The 19732-nt window shown below is 35.0% G+C and overlaps 1 protein-coding gene across 1 annotated transcript in view; it reads right to left on the bottom strand.

Moving 5' to 3' along the window:
* Positions 1-336: 336 nt before the first annotated feature.
* The window catches only part of LOC102684025 (anosmin-1), a 68102-nt gene continuing 48706 nt past the window's right edge, over positions 337-19732 (bottom strand). The window contains exons 6-14 of the mRNA XM_015361486.2: positions 18979-19108; positions 14271-14476; positions 12601-12745; positions 11473-11616; positions 7601-7689; positions 5426-5597; positions 4865-5085; positions 2599-2740; positions 337-1594 (exon numbers count right to left, since the gene is read on the bottom strand). Of these exons, the coding sequence (XP_015216972.2) occupies positions 1536-1594; positions 2599-2740; positions 4865-5085; positions 5426-5597; positions 7601-7689; positions 11473-11616; positions 12601-12745; positions 14271-14476; positions 18979-19108 (1308 nt within the window). The 3' untranslated portion in view covers positions 337-1535. The remainder of the gene's footprint in view (positions 1595-2598; positions 2741-4864; positions 5086-5425; positions 5598-7600; positions 7690-11472; positions 11617-12600; positions 12746-14270; positions 14477-18978; positions 19109-19732) is intronic.

Here is a 19732-nt window from a genome sequence, read left to right as displayed (position 1 = left end):
AGTCATGCTTTGATTGTGTATGAATGAAGATGATGCAGATATAAAATGGCCAATAGGAAAGGACATTTACTGAAAAAAGTGAGATTTTAGTACAACATAAAAAATTACTACAAAGCTAGACTTTTTGCATACCTAAGAGAGGAATGAATACCATCATTACTCAGATTCAAATTGGAAATATGATGTACTGTAGATCAAGATAATTTACTTGCAGCTCTTCAAATCCACTCCAATACAGTACTTTAATACCTTAACACAATGTTTAGCTACTGTACATTGCAGCAGCTCTGACACATTCCTGACCTACCCTTTATATTGAATAATCTCACCATGAAAAAAGGTTTCAGGTTTCTTTTATTAATTAACAGTATGTACAGTTTCTAATGTGAAAAATAACGAGTAACATAATATTAGACTCTATTTACAATTCAATTTTTACAAAACAGCTTTACAAGGAGTTTTATCAGTTTAAAAAAGGCTAGACTAAAACACACACACAAACCAAATGTTTTGTAATACATACACAAATAAATATTGACATTTAGTGACTGTAACATGAGCATGATTTCTACAGCCAGTTTAGTAAATACATACTTCTGTCATTTTCACACTACATTTTCATTCCATTAATAATAAGTAAATATCCCCCCATAAAATTCTCTGTTAATCTGTTAGTGGAGCTTTGTTAATATATTCAAAGAGGTAACACAGACATCACACTTCATGCCTAGAACAGAACACTAAGTTTTGTCATGCAAAACCAAATATTGTAAAATTCAAATTGTAGCTACTAACTCATTTACAGTTTAAATTAAATGGATTCCTACATGCAATATCATACTTTATGCAATATTCACTGTTAAACTACACAGGCTTTAGTTACATCATATCCATCGGTATTACGTACTATTAAGCGCCATTTGGGATTATTTAGAATTATATAATAAATAATTGAATCCAAAGCTATTCTTGAAGATGGCAATTTTAATATACAAGTCTTATTATGGCACTTGTTCCATTTTCAAGGTAATGTATAAGGACTCTTTTTTCTTTTCTACATTTAAAACAGCTGCTAAAATATTTTTTTTTCAAAAGACCAAATGTAGGCCTCTTAGTTATCTAAAGTCTTCAAAGTTCTTTTATCTTCCCATTATCCCAATCTTAAAAATGATATCAAAGCTTAAAGACTATACTGTTGTTTTGTATTTTTTTATATTTTTACAGTGCAAATCTCCCTCACAAAAAAGAAATCTCCAAGTACCACAGCAATTTAGCATAAAGGCTTTGGAAGTTAGCAGTATGAGTCCATTGTTGACTGCATTAGAAAATTGTGGAGACCAAAGCAATGAGTGAATTCCACATGGTGAGGAGAGCAGGACAGAAGGTGTGACCAATCACGCACCATCCAGTTTTAAAGAAAACCCGCCTCAGTTGGAGGAGAGTGATTCCACAGTTTATTTTCTTAATTTTTTTTCTCTTTTGTGTGCAGTACATAAGACTGAACTGGTATTTGTCACACAAATTCCCCTGGGCCTTCAGTGTTTTTCTGAAGACTGCTTATGATGATGCTGATGATGCTGTCTGAGTCTGGGCCCTTAAACAAAAACAAATAATAACATCAAGCTTGTTTAGACAAGGAACTCAAGCAATGAAGTTGCAGCAGTGGAGCTCAAACCAATAAAGTATCATAAAGTAACTCTGCTTTGTGAAGGTTTCGTTTAGTATTAGAGTAACATGCAACTTTAAACAAATGTAAACATTGCAAATAATATGTATAGGAAATCTTGCATTTGAATGTGGATTTCAGCAAAATCAACTATACTGACATAAAGTGGGATGCAGTTCTATTCAATAAGGTACAGATAACTTTTAAAAAAAGTATGTGGACAGCGTGTTTTTTTGGCTTAAGGAAATACCAAGACAAAATGTGAAAAGTTTATACAGAAATCCATTCGTTCTCTGGAACATAATTTAAATATTAACATTAGGCCTGGGATGTTCAGAAAGAACAAAAGAAATCTGTAAAACACATGCTGGAATTGTGATCTTAGATCTGCAATAACTCGCGTAATAGATGAAATTTAATAACTTATTTAAGTAATTACAAAATAGCCATAGCAGAAACAATTTTCAAAGGAAACACGATTTAAGATAGCCCAAGCCAGCAACTGGCTTTGAGATCATAAACTACAAACAATACAAGTAACATGCAAATAATTTCAGCCACATCCCATTGCAGAAAATCCTAAATAAATAAACAAACTTAAAACACAATTTAAAAGATTAGCCAAATGGCCTCAAAGCAACATGTAACATGAGATATTTTAACAGGCATTTATTGGAATAGCTGTTTATTTTAAGTACCATATGTCCAATGACATAGTGTTTGACTGCTATGTGCCCTTTATTGAAGAACAAATGGTACTGTCACAGGTGAAAAATAATGTGCTATTTAGATCATCCCAATGCATGTGTTGGAAAACCTGTAGGTTTGGAATTTACTGGTAATGCAATACATAAAATGGATTTTCTTTTCAAACAGGTTTTTTTAGACTAGATCCCATGTATTAATGTTTATGTCTGTGAAAATACACTTACTGTGTTGGAGAGCTGGCGACGTATCAGGTGTGTGAAATGTTTTAACAGTTGCTGGGCCTTCCCCCCCTGTCGTTATCACTTGCACTTCAAGTCGGTAAGAGGTTGATACTCTGAGATTGGAAACTGTTAGAAAATTATGGTCCTGGAAGAGACAAGAGAAACAGCATGGGTGTCCCAAATAAAAAAAATACTGAAATCTAGCATTTAAAACTCTTAATATGAACTCACAGTCTTACTGTATCATTACAAAAGTATGTTCACTTACAAAACTATTCCAAAAATTGACTGCTAATCAACAACACACCATTTTTTTCTTTTCCCCAAGATGAGCCAAAAAGACTCTTTTATTAACCTTTTCTATTTCCCTATATATTTCTTTGAATAACCATTCATCTTTTATCCATTATCAAAAAGCTGCTTATTTCTGGTATGGATCAAGGTGACACAGAGCCAGAACAGAACCAAATCATGACACCAGACCACTAAGAAAAAACGTTAATGCATATATAGGATGTAACTTAGATACAGTTAATATCCAAACAGGAAACTTTAAAGACTTTGAAGGAATTCTAATTATATGCAACTACCTCAGCAAAGCATATGTAATTCAGTATTTTATATTTCATTAAGCTTTTGTTTTGCATTAATAATATTTTTTACTTTCAAGCTCTCACATCACACAGAATATTTGGTTCTACAATCAAAATGTATCCGAATTAAACAATAGCTTTTAAAATAAATGTTCTGATCTACAAAATGGATATTATTTTTTTATTATTAGGTACACATGCAATTTGTAAAAACTGCAATGCCGGATGGTTGGTAAAATGGCCTTTCACATATACTTCAAGATGCAAATTAATTTCTGTATTTGGTAATTAAATATGTAATATAATCAACCTTACAGTTAATTGCTGTATTTTACAAAGTTTCCGGTATCTAACAGCTAGTACATGTACTTAAACACAATTTACATGACCAGAAAGAAAGAAAGTGACTAGATGGATGATCCATTAGTAATTAAATGATAAGTAACTGTGCTCATGCTACTTTATTGATTTATTTAAATGATCATGTGTTAATGATTTAACAAAACATAACTATCTTACACCTTTAATGAAATGAACCTGCTCACCAGCCTATTAGTGAAATCTCTGAAATCAAATGTTCTCAAGAGAAGGACGTGTACATTGCATTCCCTCATTAGAGGCCAGAGATTTGTAAGCCTCTGGAATACTGTATAATGACTGAAATGGAGGTCTATTGTTGATATACTGTAACCGCTATTTGTGATGTGCATAGTGTTTTTCTTTGAGGGTTATCCATAATAAGAAGATTCATTACAACATCACAATCCTATTAAATGCACTTCTTATGTCATTTTTTTCATTACTCTTTTCCTGTTTTAGTTGCAGACAGCTCCACATCTGTGTTTTTAGTATCCAGGGCGACCATGAACTCCTACGTGAAAATACTGTCACACATAGCTGCCCTGCATACATATTTATTTGCTCACGAAATCCAAACAATAAAAGCATACGCTTGATAACTTGACAGAAATGTCAACAGCAACAAAAAATAAGAAGGAACTATTAAAATCAGGGGCCTCCAAATATTTTCACTGTGCGTTCACGACTGCAATTCACTGAGTGCTGAAAGTCTGCTAAAAGACTTATAAACACAAACTCATTTCCTTATTAACAATGGTTTCATTTATGAACAAAAACAACTAACACAAATAAGATTAAAGAGTGGATTAATAGGAAGCAGATGAGCAGAAACAACCGCCAAAGACTTCAAACCTTCATTGTGTAATAAGTGTTCCTGTATTTTTAAGGGTGTGTTACTTTGTTGGCCCTACAGTTCTTTTGCACTTGGCATTGCGAGAGCAGGACCAGTATCTTTACATTACAGAGACATGATGGTGTTCACAGACCAGACTATTCACTCCTGCATTTCTGTTAAGATCTAAAATATGACGCAAAAAAAAGCAAAGAAATTCAACAAGACCAGTCCTCTCTTTTAGATGGTTTGATACTCCCTGATTGTTAAGACTACAGTGCTGATTTGCTTTCAACACTCTGGAAAATAACACAAATACAAACTCTGGAAAAGAGTCAATAGTACAAAGTAATGCAGCAAAAGCATGAAGCTCATGCAGAACCACTGACATGTTTTCCCAAATATGTCAAGGCAGCAATTGCGAAAACAGACTTCACGGCATTGTGGGTGAAATTGTAATTATTTGTTGTGGCACGAGACTTACTGGAGGCAGTATCTGTGACTGAGAGATGATGCTGTTTGGCAAACTGTTCTGTCGGTTCTCTGTAGTCACCTCTGCCCAGGTCACCTGGAATCCTGTGATCCGCTGGTGGGGGTGTACTCTTGAAACCCTCCAAAAGAAATTCCCAGTAATGTTCCCTTCATGAATGTAGAACGATGCGGTCAGGTTTTCTGGTTTCGCCAGTACTTTCGGAAGCACTGTAACTAAAAAAGAAGAGAATTCCCTAATCAGTAGTTGATAGATAGTTCAGGTTTTTAAACAGAATGTTAACACTTGACACAAACACTAGATTGTTAAAAAATGCACGCCACTGTAAATGACACTTTCACTCAATATTTAAATTCAGTAAACACTTTGAATAGATTGTGGGTACGTGAATGTTAATGAAATGCATTCTGAGTCACAAGCATTCTTCAAGTCTCAACAAAAACTTCAAAATGAAGTTCATTTAACATCTTCCGCCTGCTTTTGTAAAGTAATTCCGCTCGTTACTGGAGAGATGCATGGTTACGCATTAGATCTACGGCTGAGAGTTGCACTCACCCCCATCTGAAGGGCAGCTGAAGTGTTTATGGTTCTTTCCTTTCAAAGCAGAGCATGATGGGGTGGAAAAGCTGGTGGTTTCAGCCTTTGAACGGCCCTTTAATTTCATTGCGTGAACTGTCACTTTATACTTGCAGGAAAACAGCAGCCCTTGGAGATGAATGTAGTTTTCCTAGACAAAGAACAAAAATTGTTCATCACAAATGAGTTAAAATACAATAACTGCACCTTTTTACAGGTCTCAAGGATGTATAAAGATAATTAACTACATTAAAATGGAAAATGAATAATTTAGTTGCTTCATAAAAAAACATGTATTTCACAAAAGAAACATAACAGGCATATTTATATAGTCTGTATTCTGGGTTAGATAAAACTATTCTAAAAGTATAGTTGAATTAAGAACTCCCTACTTGTAACTGAAAAAGGAATTAAAGCTCAAAATGCAAGCAATGGATTGTGTTTCTCATAAAGATGTACATTTTCAACCTACCTCTGTTGGGTGTAGAAATTAGAATAACTCCTTTACTTATAAGTTATAAGACTGAACTATGGAATTATGTCCATGATAGCAGAAACAATTATTGAGACCTACTATGTATTTGCTTTCGGTATAAGCTACAAGGTTGAAAGTAAGGACAGTAATGTCAATGCATTAGGGACATTCATAATTAATCTTCAAGTAAACACCACCCGATGTCTAATCGGGTTAAATGGGGTTAAACCCCTCTGCACCCCAAACCTGTTTTCAATGTAAGATTTTTCAGCAAACAAATCTGGTCTGGTAAATGAAAATACCAGAAACGTCGAACGAGACACTGGGAATTCCTGCAATCATGTATTCTAATATGTAGCAGACTTAATGGCTTATTAAAACCAACTGAGTCAACTTGTTCAAACTAAGTACAAGGGAACAAGAACTGCATCTGATGTGAATTTTCCAAAGCCTTTAAGAATTTGGTAGAACAAAAAAACAGCATCTATTTCTTAGCAACCAGTAACAGAGCACCTAAAGAATGCCAGTCTTGCTGTGTCACCAAACAAATGCCATTTGTGATCTGACTGAGCTGAAACAGCAAAGTCTCAAATGCTCTTTGCAACCCATAAAGTATTTTACTGAGAATTTCTGGCAAGAACATTTGAGTTATTTTCTTCACAGAGAAGTTTTTTCATCATTCCAGTGAAAAATAATAATGCCACAAAAAGCAAGTCCTTTATTTCCACAAAAGTAGTTTGTATAGAATGACACCACATTAAAAGTGTAAATAAACTGTCAGAATATGACACGATATCACTGGATTACACATGTGCATTTGTTCAAAAACAGAACAAAAAGCTAAAAATGTGTCCTTTGCATAAATCCACATTGGCTTTTTCCTTATTAGATATTGAAGACTAATTTCTTTCAGTTCATACTCCTTTGATTCTTGTTTCACAGTGTGTATAAGGTTTGTTCTCCACAATTTTAAATTTGTGCATTTTTCAAGTATTACACAAATTAATTGCTATTGCTAGTAAACCTGTGCATATGGAAAACCTGAACTTCAAGAATGGCACTGATATATACTGTATATAATCACTGTTCAGCATATACTGTACAAGCACATTACAAGCACAAATTGTGCCAACACAGCTGTCAGTCAAAAGTGACATTTTCTTTGCTCTTTGCCCAATTCTAATGCTGTGTGCAACATTTTGCCCTAGGAAAAACACATAGCTCTGTTTTCATACCATTTCAACTATGTTACAAATGCAACAAGAAAATAAGAACATAAGCAAGGTGAAAAAGAAAAGGAGGTCTTTCATCTCAGGTAGCTCATTTGACTTGATTGTTAATTGATTATTAATTTAAATATCAAAGGATCGCTGTTTCCAAAGGTTCAATGTTTTTTTAAATAAACCAGGGTATTGGCTTTTGAAATATGGCTGATTAGCTTGTTCCATGTTCAAAAACACTTAAACCATCCCACATCATTCTTAATTCCTTTAAAACTGACTGTGCACAGAATAAAACAATCATTTTTAGTAATTTAATTAAAATATACAATGGGTCATCTCATGTATTTGCTAGAGGAGTTTAGATTACCTTCCATCTGTTAAAAATACTACACTAGATAGTGTACATTTATCTCATCTGCAGAAAGAAGAAAAGGGTTAATAATATTTTTAATTTACCTGTGTCACAGATTTCTCTGGACTTTTCGTTTCATTGTGACTGCAGGATTCTGGCAACCACTGGACATGGTAGCGGTTCACACTGGGATCTGGGTCGGAAACAAACAAAAAACCATCATACTTGGGTTATTTGATATATTCACCTCACATGTTAAACACATGTTGTCAGGCTATGAATAAGAAAGTTATGAAGGAAATACATATTTGTTGGTCTCTTGTAAATAATGAAGCCAGTAAGTTGCCAAATATCCGAACAATGACGGAAAGTTCTGAAGTATAGACTCATCAAACCAGCATATGATTAAAGGCTTTGTAAAAGTAGTGTTAAAAGATAAATTTCCATTTCCCAAAACCTAATTTCCAGAAATCCATTCCATAGTTTTAAAGAAATCATAGACATAGTTTAAACACAGGCCTGGTCAGTACTGGGATAGGAGAAAAAACAGGTTCCTGCTGTAAGCAGTGCTGGTGGCAGACTTCCACCTAGATTCCCACCCTAGATTCAGTATGGAAATCCTGTAGGAGGTGCCATCCTTTGGATGAGACATTAAACCAAGGTCTTAAATACTTCCCTTAGCAGTGTTCATAAGAATAGAGCTGTTCTCCACATTGTCCTGGCTAAATTCGGGAGTAGGCTTTTAGAACCTGTCCTCCCTATATTCCTCCACTGTTCTCTGGATGAACTTATTTCTCACTCCTCCACCCAATCTGTTATGTAGCGCGGCTGTTAGCACAGAACATCACCTAGGTGGGGCTGTACTACAGCAGGGAACGAAATGGGTTTGCTTCTATATGTAAAACAATTTTGGGATATTTTGAGACTAAAAAGCATGAAATCAGTATAATGAATTCTTAATTATAAGAACAACATGAAAAACCATACACATTCATAATGGTAAATTTCATAAGGAAATGTTCCTGAAATACCTTTCATTTTATATCCAAAATGTGTTTAAAGTGGACAATTTGTTTTTGGAGGGAGATAATGTTGATTTGCCACACATCTCACATTCATGGAGAAATTCACCCCTTTACAGCCATTTTTACCTTAACTCATACCCTTATAAACGTCTCCAACCTTATTGTAAACTACTGGAGCATATTATTGAAATAATGTAGAATAAATCCACTTCTGTTTCATGACAGATTCATATCTTATTTAATAAAGTGTATTTAATACAGTCCATGTCCACTGAAGTGTTTGTCCCATTTTGTAAAGTTGCTGGGAAAAGAAAACAAGCTCTTTAATACACATGCTGTAGAGCTCATCATTTCCTGAAGGCAAACAGTGGGCAAATTCCCCCTCTAATTCGTGAAGTATTGGGTAGGAAATTTTCCAACAGTTTCCTAGTAGGGAAAATAAGTACCATAATCTTAACAATGCTTCACTTAATAATAATACCTTGCTAAGACACACAAGCTAATGTGATATCACCTCAAGATATGTAACAGAGTCAAAGAATACAGATCACAACATGTTTCAGGATGATCACGTGGGTGAATGCCACGATTGCTTAAAGCATCACCCATATAGGCCATTTACAGTCTATTACACAGGAGCACGTTGTGATAGGATTCATTGAGGTAATCAAATGTGTTTGTGTTCGGAATTTCCCCTTGTTATTCGCAGAATTTATTATTCATCAGCACATGTAGTTTGGGGGTGAAATTATACTTCTCATATTAATAATTAAGGGAATATGCCACTGCAGCTCTGCCAAAGGCAGAGATTGTGGTTTAGAGATAAAAGAAGTCCTTTGATGGGCTAGACATGATTCTGGCAGTGAAAAGCTTTAAGCAGTTTGGAAGCAGAAAAGAGGGAATTATGAGCTGAAAATAATGAAAAAAGATAAACAAGATTTAAATCTGAGCAAATGGAACGAAGTAGTAATATATAAAAATCGAAGGAAAGATCTCTCATATCCAAGCTGATAGTTGCCCATCAGCCTGTGGTTTTTAAAAGTAAATATTTTTGAAACCCACAAGTCCTGTTTCTTTGAGCTAAAATATTTTTGCCCTAATTCCAGAGTACTTTAAATGAATTTTCAAATTACGCTCTTGAAGCAGATGCTTCATGACAATCCACTTTCATGGGAATAGCTTTTGCACAAAAAAGAAATGTGAAAATATTATTTAACCCTTTTCTCTGTTTGTTCAGCTGGGTGGTTTGAGAGATGTTCACCATGGGGTTCCATTACCTTGTATTCAGAAAATATGGATTTTCATTTGAAGGATCTGTTGTCTTTCAGCATTCCATTTTAAATTGGAATTGAATCTTTAAATTGGAAAATGCATTTTTTTAGTTTTATTAAATTGAGGCAATGTGAACCAAAGAAAAATAGATGTGCCATAAAAGTAAACAAAATATACTATGTTCACATTTCAATATTTGCTTGCTCTTAATATTTCAAAATAAAACTTCAAATAAATAAATTTAAGGTAAACATCTAAGCAAAGGATTAAAAGCATTTGGAAGAGCAGATTATTTCATTAACACATATTGCATTGTTGAAAAGAAACCTTTTATATTTATTCATTTAGATCTATCCTGACCACAGCCTGAAGAATATTTCTAAGGGCATGTAATAATGGTATAATAACTTTAATAGATTGCTAACAGACAGTTACAACAGAAACATTTATTCTTATCTTATCATCTAAGAAGAAAGACCTAAATTACTTCATGTACCACATTCTATACCTGTCTATACCTCCACATGTCTTACGTCACAAATCTACCAAGACAATCAATCTGCAGCAGCAACTCACTCAGTGCCTTACATGAGGGCAGGTTTGAAGTTGCCTACTGAGATACCACCCTCAGGCTATGACCAAGAGCCTAAAGTTGGTGTTAGATTAGCTTACAAGTACATAAATGAACTGAAGGTTGAAGAACAGTCAACTGCTCAAAAAGTTCAAATGCTGTTTATCAAGACCAGCTGCTTTTATGTTAAAATATGGGTGGTCAAGGCTGTTTGCAAAATAAAAGGCTTGGCACATTATAAGTTATTTTGTCATTGTGAAATGAACCAGGCCCGTAATTTAACGGTGCACACAAGCTGACTGAAAGTCTACCCAATATAGACAACAAGTCAAGTACACCCAGTACCCTAAGCCTGGTCTAGTTTAGCTAAACAATACAGACTGCAAAGATTTTTCTTTTTTTGAATTTAGCATAAACTTCTTTACTCTTGATAAACATTTACAAACTCCCTGCATTCTTCAATTTCTTACGCAAAGTCTGGCTGTGGTGATGACACAGATTAGTAACAACACAAGCCATACTAAATGAAATTTGACAGTACTTCCCTAGTGGTAAAAGTTTCATGGTTTTGTATTTCCACTCTGGTATTACAAGTAAGTGAAAAGTACTGTACAGAGTGTTGCTGTTAAGTCTTCCCTCACACCTCTAAAAGACTCAGCAGTAGCAACATCGTGTTTTTCTTTCAACTTTTCAGTGCGTAATTAACCTTTACCTGTTCCTAAATTGGTCAGACCCCATATTATTTTTTTACTATATTTAAGCTCAGTTACAATAAAGTTTTAAGGCAAGTACAGCAGGCAATAAATCAAACACAGCTCAACTTCCATGTAATACTAGGATTTTTAGAAGATATCTCCAAGACTTACAATTCATTTTCCAATTTTGGCTTTTCGATTACTGAAGCTAAATCTGAGAGATAAAAAGTAACATTATTATAATCAATGTTTTGTGTTTAGTGCATCATTAATTATGAACTTCTCCAAAGTCAGCATTTTAATCACTCAATTCTAGAATGAACAGTATGATGTATAATTCTTTTAAAAAGTAATCATACTTTTATGGTCTTTGAAACATCAAAAGGGTTGGATCATATTTTTGTGGATCATACCTCCCCTTTTCTTCCAGTAGATTTTGACCTGAAGCTGTCCATCTTGGTAGAAAGGAACTCCAACTTCTAATGGGCCTGTTGGCTGTTTTCCTGGATGAGATGTCAGCCTTTGCTCTCCTTTATGTATCTTTGAAGACTGTTCTTCTAGGAGAGAAACCAAGTTCAACACCATTCATTGCCATTATTGAAATATAGCTGTGTTATTTCATTATAATCTTTTAATATAGTCACTTTATACTTAGTTTATTGTAAACGTCACAAGTTTAAAAAATAAAGACTGGTTAGTAGACAGGGTTAGAACCCTGAAACCATATACTTAAATAAACATAATGACTACATTCTAATCAAAAATGATTTTTTGTAATAAATAAAACAGAACTAAGCAAGATTACACAGTTAATCCCTCCTTGACATAAGAAATTAGGCATTATCCTTTCTTCTTACTAATTCTTCTTACTAATCTGTTATAAGATTACACTATTAATCATTGCCATATAGAAAACAATTCATCATTATTATTATTAGCATTAAGATTACTCTGAGTTTCCCAGATTTCAAAATGAGCTATGAAAAGCATTGAAAAGAGTGGAAGTACAGGTAATTAAACAAAAGAGTAGAAAAATCAAAAGAAGACGTGAAAGTGAAGCCTTTTACCATTAATTAAATGCTGCTAAGAGAGTAAGAAATGAGAGAGATGCTAGGCTGGTACATCTTTAAAAGGACATTAAAGAGTGACTGATTCTCTTTGCAGTTCAATGTGCCTTTCAATTGCCAGTATTTGACAGACGATATATAACAGACCAATATATTCTTCAGTTTCCCAGGGATTCATTACATGCTGTGCCAAACCACTATAAATTCTGCCACCGTGCTTTGGGAAAATCGACTATATCTCTTGAGAAAACCTGCAGGGTTCAATATTCGAGCTGTGGAATTGGAGAACTGTCAGCAAGATTTGAGAACTGAGCTGTATTATCCTTCTTAATACCTTCTGCAAACCAAACTCCACTGTGAAAACCACTCGCTACTCAGACCCTTTGTTTAAACAGAAGGAAGATACCAATGGAAAGAAAATCACCACCATCACGTAAACCAAAATGGAAAGGAACAGCGGCAAAAGGGGCATACTTGTGTCATTCAATCTCATGGTGCTGAAGTAGAGAGCAGCCTTGGCACTCTTCAGACGCACTTGTCCCCAGTATGTCACTGCTTGCACTTCTACCATGTAGCTGCTGTTTGGCTGGAGCCCTTCCAGATCCACATAGTTTTGGGACTGTAATGGGATGAAAAGAACAGCAACAATACACACAACTTAGGATTTCACTTTATTAAAAACACAAGCCTGTGGCCTGTCAGAGTCACCCAATCGGTACACTACGGAACCCTACTGTCACATTTAAAATGTTTCCCAAAAGAAAAAAAAAAGGTTATTAAAAGCACATGCGCATTTTGCTGCCTTCGACTGGGCTGCTTTATCATGGTGGGCCTCACACTAAATACCCCTGCCACCACTGTAAGTATTTTTGAGACCACATCATCTGAGAGCCCGAAGCTGGATCTAGTTCTGCAGTCTGTATATTTGACCATTCAACGATCTTTGGTTAATAACAGAAGGCTGTTGTCAGATGTAGAAGTGTCTGGGTTGAAACCAGAGAAACCTGACAGCTTTCTTATATCTCTGCATCCACTACTAGATTCACACTCATATTCTGGGTCACCAAATAAAACATTATTCTGCGAAGTGATTACTAGAAGGGAATGTAAAATTTCTTCCTTGAATGGTCACTTGGTGCCTGTGTTAGGTCAGATGTTTGGCAGACTAAAGTGAAAAAACACTGTATTACGAAATCCGATATAGTGTGAAGAAAAAGGTTGGAATGGACATGGCCATAGTAAATTCTTACTTCAGTATCCTATGGGTTTATGCAGGAGACTGAATTCCTAACAAAGGTTTAAGAGATCAACACGGATGAGGATTGTAGGGCCAAAATACGTTTATGATCATAAACAATAAAGTAAATAAAAAATAAAAAAGAAGAAACGTTTTTACTAAAAAGCCAGAATTAACTGTTTTGATTAAATGCGAGCTACTCAATCTGGTTATTCTTTACCTATTAATCTTAACATCTTATAGTGTAGAAATGTTGCTGAGCATAAAATCAGTCGTGAAAGGAAGAAAAATGTGAAAAATAAGAAAAAGAGAAATGGATTTTATTATCCGTGGTTAGGAGAGAAGACAGGTCTTTTCTTACCAATAATTACCCTTGAAGAAAGCAGAAACTGAGAAAGAAGACAAAGTCAACAGGACAGTTTAATTGTTTTAGTAATTGGTAAGTTTATATATGTCAATTATGAATATAGTGTAGTAGACATGTTACTGTGAAGGCTGTTTGAGGACATAATATTAGTGGTTAAAACACAGCCTAACTGGTGTCAATAGTGGCTTGAGACTGTGAGCCAAAGGAATAATAAAAACTTTTTTTTTTAAATAGAAAAGTACACCTTACTCAAGCATTTCAGTCAGAAGACTACTAATTTGGGTGTATAATGAACTTCGTAAAAGCTCTTCTTTCTTCCAAGAGGTAATAGAAGTCCAGAAACAATGGATGTAGAAGCTTGTGTAATCAAAAGTAGTACTGCTCAGTGTTTATACTTTTGTGAACCATTTTGATTGTATTTACAGCACTGTGGCTCATGGCCTGCAATGAGCATTCCTTCTATTGTCTCAAAACAGTCACACCCGGGCCCCCAGCATTTACGCCCTTGCTTCGGCACAAAGTAAAAACAGAATGAAATACCCCTTCGGTGGTCTTTCTTCTCTTTTTCTTTGCTGGAACAATGGACTTTCGGCTGACTGTCCAGCTCCAGAAGACTTTGTAGTGATGCACAGGAATGTCTGGTTCCTCTGACAGGTTCCAGCTCAGCCTGGCTGTGCCACTTCCCTCACTGTTACTGGTCATGTTGGTGATTCTCAGATCGGATGGGGTGGGAGGCGCAGAGGGATCTGCAATGGAAAGAGCAACACTTTAAACTTACCTTTCCTCAAACAATTACCTTACAAATATTTACTGTGGTTAAAAGCACAGTATCTTACTACAAGTAAAATCATGGTCAAAGCACAGTGAAGGAGGCTGAGACCACAGCCAAATAAAAGACAGAAAATCTGAATTTACCAAAGCAAACTTTATGTACATACGTATTGCCTATCATTGCGAAGCTTAGTGATATGGTCCGCAAAGTTCCTTATAATGAAACATGGAACAAAAGACTATCTTTAACCTAAAATAAGTTAAATGATTTGCTTATGTATGTGACTATAACTGGTCCATTCAGGACTTTCTATATTGACATTATTGTAGCAAAAAACTGCATTCTTGACTTTTCACTGCATAAAGTATGGGAGAGGTGACCAACTTGATATTCTGAGCTGCATAAAAATATTCTTTAAAAAAAAGGGTGGAGCGGTGGCACTGTTGCTAAGGATCTGCGCCTGTGGCTAGAAGGTTGCCTGCTCAAATCCCATGGCTGGTAGAGGAATCCTACTCCATTGGGCCCCTGAGCATGGCCCAACTGCTCCAGGGGTGCTGTACAATGGCTGACCCTGTGCCCAAACCCCACACTTCTCTCCATGTTTGTGTGTCTGTGTCTCATGGAAAGCAAGCTGGGGTATGTGAAAAGATGAATTCCAATAGCAAGAAATTGTATATGGCTAATAAAGTGATCTCTTAAATGGGCAAAAGTGAAAGTCACTTCAGAGTAAAGCACCAGTTAAATAGTAATAATTATTAGAAAGAAAAAGTAATTCTCTGCTCTAACAATCATTCAACATACTGACTCATGAAAATTGCAGAAAAGGTATTATAAAATTAATACCTATTTTATAAGGATTCTGTATAACACAGCTGGTGTTCAGTAAGCCAGAACCAAAATAGTTTAATCAACAGCTCAAGCATAGATTCAGACTTTCACCATTGTACAGCACAAAGCAAAATAATACAAGAGTGATGGTCTTAAAGGTTTGTTATGAATGCATTTAATATTAAATGACTTTACCTACTTGTCAGAATCCTGAAATACACTTACTGTATCTGATTTTCTGGATTTCTACAAATCTGCATTCCTTAGGGCATTTTTAACTAATTTACATGTAAACGTGTGCCCATCATTTTGAATATAAAACACACTTGCTCTTCCTTTAAACACCACATGCATCTTTAAAGCCCTTTAATTACACTGTTTAAAATACTTTGCATTATAAAAGAGACAAACCATTTTCTTCAGTTTTACACTTAGTAAATAATAGCTTTGTGCTTTAGGTAAATAAACAGAGAAGCTGCAAATTAAGGTTGTGTCATTAATTAAGTGTATTGTAAATAGTCAGGCATTAAAACGTATTCCAGCTTTTCAGACCATGCCATTAGCTTTAATGTACTGTATACTCCTATTGGCATGCTAAACAATTATTCCTCAGGAACATAAACTGGTGTAAAAGTCAGAAATAATGCATGAAAGGTCTCTTAGATCTACAAGATATTTTGATTTTATTTTAAAACTTATTGTAAACTATAAGCCTGATTTCCCATAACTGGAATTTGGAAACAGGGTTGCCAAGATCAAGATTTATTTTTTACAATCAAATTTTGGAATACATTGCTACAGAACATAATTGAGTTTCTCAATAATTAAATGCAGTATGCATTGTCCTTACTCATTAGTTTTTTGTATTAGAAGTAATACAAATGTAAAGCAGAAATGTTTTTGTGGTAGTTTCAAAACCCCAAATAATCACTAAATGTGGATTACCCTATATCAAAGTAGATTAGCAAATCCAGATCTAGTGCTAATCAGAGCCCATGAAACCTATATTTCCTATAGTATGGTATATTAGTTTATTGGAATTCATTTATGCATTTTAATGGTCATTTTGAGCTTTTTTGTTATTTTACAAAGGCAAGACACTTTGGTCAAAGGCTCTTCTTTCAAGGAACAAATTGTGCTCTTGCTTAGTTTGCCAAAAGCACTCCAATATATTTTTGTGCTTCTTTTTACTTTGGCAACCATCTGGTTCTCTATTAATTGGCGCACATACAGTATACAGTACATAACAGTTTACTTCTTTAAGCCTCTTTTTTATTTCAGTTTGGAAAACTTCAGTTTTCAAATATATACATATATAAATATACATATATAAAGCTTTGATATTAATTTTCCCTTTGCATATAAACACTGGATATGAACATTATGTCAAAACATCCTAATCCTTAGTAAAATCAGTATGCAGCTTTATTCAGATTAAACATACTGTACTCAAATTCTGTGATATGTTAACGTAAATAATAACAGTTTTGAGAGCTTGATTTTGGAAGAAAAGACGAGAAGACTCAAAGAAGGTACCTGCTGGATGTGAGACTATCTTTTTGATTATTTATCCCAAGAACCACAAAAAAGACGTCAGCATACACATCACATGTCTTATTATTTCAAGGAATTCTTTTACTCACGATTTTTTCTGGTGTTTTCAAGAGTCTATACTCTCGATTTTCTTGCAGTGATAACTAGACAGTCTTAATGATGATAAATGTAGCACTGGAAAAATTAATGAAATTCTATCAACTACAGAATTTGTAATGACTTTATGACCGATGATGTCAGTGTTACTCTGCCAAAGAATACCAGATGTCAAATGAAGAGCAAATTGGCTTTAATGACAAAATGATTGAAACTGAGATGGTAAAAGTCTTTAAATTTTGTCTTTTCCCACCTGAAACCTATTTAAGCTAGTTGAGAATGCAATTGGATGCAGCATAGCAGGGCAGTGACGAATGTGATCTGTGTAGTGTAAATAAGCCCCCACTGTTTCAGAAGATTCCAAAACAAATTACAGGGTCACAAATCTTATTCGGGAGATATACCATGACTACATAAATAACTAGGAAATGGAAGATTTATCAAGCCAACTCATCCATTCAGTGGGTGGTTAACATTAATCCCCCGAAATTGTTATTCTGTGTTTATTTGATTTGATTTGCTCAATGTTAATAAATAGAACACGATCTTTTCCCAAGAGGCACTGTCCTTTTCCTGATCCAAAGTACAAAGGAGTACTTACATTCTTTAACATACGTAGTTATAACCTTTACAGAAATAAAATAAAAAATCCCTGTCTTTGGAATTGCCCAATGCCCCATGGGAAGTTAATGTATGCCGACCGTGTTCATGCATATACATGCCTATAACTATATTCTGCATGTGGTTACATTTATTATGAGGGGCAATACCTGGCATTTTTAAATTAACAGTCTCAGTAAGTACAGTAGGTCTGTTTTGCATTCAAATGTCTTTAAGTCATTTAAAAGTCTATACAGTAACAAAGGTCACATTTTATTAAGCTGGCTACAAAACTGACCTGTTTTTGTCAAGAAAATAGAGGCCAAAAATCAAGCAGTTAAATGTGAAATACCTCAGATGAAGACTTTTAGAAATTTTTACACCTTGTCCTAAAGTATTAAGTTTCAGAAAACTTGGACTAAAAAGCTGGCACATCTCCTTAGCGAGGCTGAATGTTAGGAGATAAGTCCAACAAACAAGGCACATACAGTAGCTCGCTTTCTCCCATTTTGTGTTCTTTATTTATTTTTAATTGTGAATTTTTTTCAACTGCACCATGGATGTCTGCTGTGTTTTGGTCATGCTCGGCAAAAGAGAGTTTCAACAGCAGCCCCTGCTCTCTCCTCAGTAGATACAGTAGATGGGAGAGTTAGAGGTGGGCCTATACAGTATATGTTTAAGAGAAAGCTAGGAAATCTCTATCTGCCCTTGTCAGAGCAAAACTGGAAACTGAGAAAGAGATTGGCATGCTCAGGGTTTGAGACAGATTGTGTGACTGGTCCCTTGAGACAGAAACAATTACTGAACTCTTACAGCTTCGGGTTGTTATGTTTGACTTCTTAAAAAAAGTATTGATTCCATTTGCCACCAGAAATCACCATTACTATTATTTTCTTAAACTGAGAACAATTAATTTTGATTACACCTACAGTATTAATCACAGTTGCAAAAGCCCTTCCAATTTTAGTATTAAAAAATTGAAACATTCTTCTTATTAGGACTGAGCACACAGTATCAAAAAACAAAGGAAAGGGTGCCTTTTTCAATGCAGTCTGATTTCCTAAATCAAGGTACTTTCTTTACTCCAAAAAACAGATGCAGCTTGTTAAACCTCAGATGTGATGATAAATTACCCCGGTATAATACCCAGCCATAATTTTTACCATGGTAGCTACATGTAAAAACTCTAAATTTTCATTACACTCTGACTGGCTTCAACAACTTAGCTAAATCTAGGTAAATTCAGCTAAAGGCTTTAGCCTGTGCATCCCTATAAGGAAGCCTCAAAGGCTCCACCCGTTTAGAATTTGTAGCTGTAGCTAATAAAAAGAGTAGGGGTTCAGCCGCAGTGGTAGAACCTACAGGACAGTGCTGAAAATCAGGAAGGGGGACACCAACCTTTGGAGGAGTGGAAGTGTTTGCTGGGGGCAGTGAAGCCTCTGGTTCCATGAACATTGACAGCAGCCACTCTGAACTGATACCACCTGCTGGCTCTGATGTCCGACAGCCGCACTCGCTCCTCTGTTGTCTGTACAGGCAGACGGGGGAGAGATCAACTAAAGTGGTCAAGGGTGTCCTTTTTATTAAGACACCTCACACACAGGGCAGTTACTCAACACACCATGTCCCATTCTTCACACCAGCAAGTGTTCCTTTTAAAATTTAATCAAGCTTAATCAAGCTGCTTAATCACAGAAAAAATGGTGTTTGTCAAAGCTCTGTATCTTTTCACAGCATGTGCAGTGGCTTATAAAACACACTTTTTGCCTGTTTGTGAAGGACAGTTCTGTGTGGAGTACCACCAGGAGTAACTGTGCATGTCATGATTTCAAAGGGAACAATTACATATTGTACTGATTTTCAAAAATCAAGTGTGGATGAGATTATACAAAATGTGGGAGGAGATATGATGGGTCATATTTGGACATTTAATTTGTGTTAAACCTTTCTGTAAACTATTCCTATTATTTATTTTTAACTAATGGACATGAAAAAACACAGGATATAAAATAATTTTAAACCATGGACTGTATAGATCCTAATTAAAGTTTACAGTAAAATAAAATCAATGGAATCAGTTGTACAAATCTTATATTTATATTTATAATGTATTATTATAAATTAATAAACTGCTGTTGTTGCTGCTGCTGCT

This window comes from Lepisosteus oculatus, chromosome 13 (assembly GCF_040954835.1).
Source record: "Lepisosteus oculatus isolate fLepOcu1 chromosome 13, fLepOcu1.hap2, whole genome shotgun sequence".
NCBI classification, from domain to species: domain Eukaryota; kingdom Metazoa; phylum Chordata; class Actinopteri; order Semionotiformes; family Lepisosteidae; genus Lepisosteus; species Lepisosteus oculatus.
The sequence above is the reverse complement of the archived record's forward strand: the minus strand, read 5'-3'. Positions and strand labels throughout refer to the sequence as shown.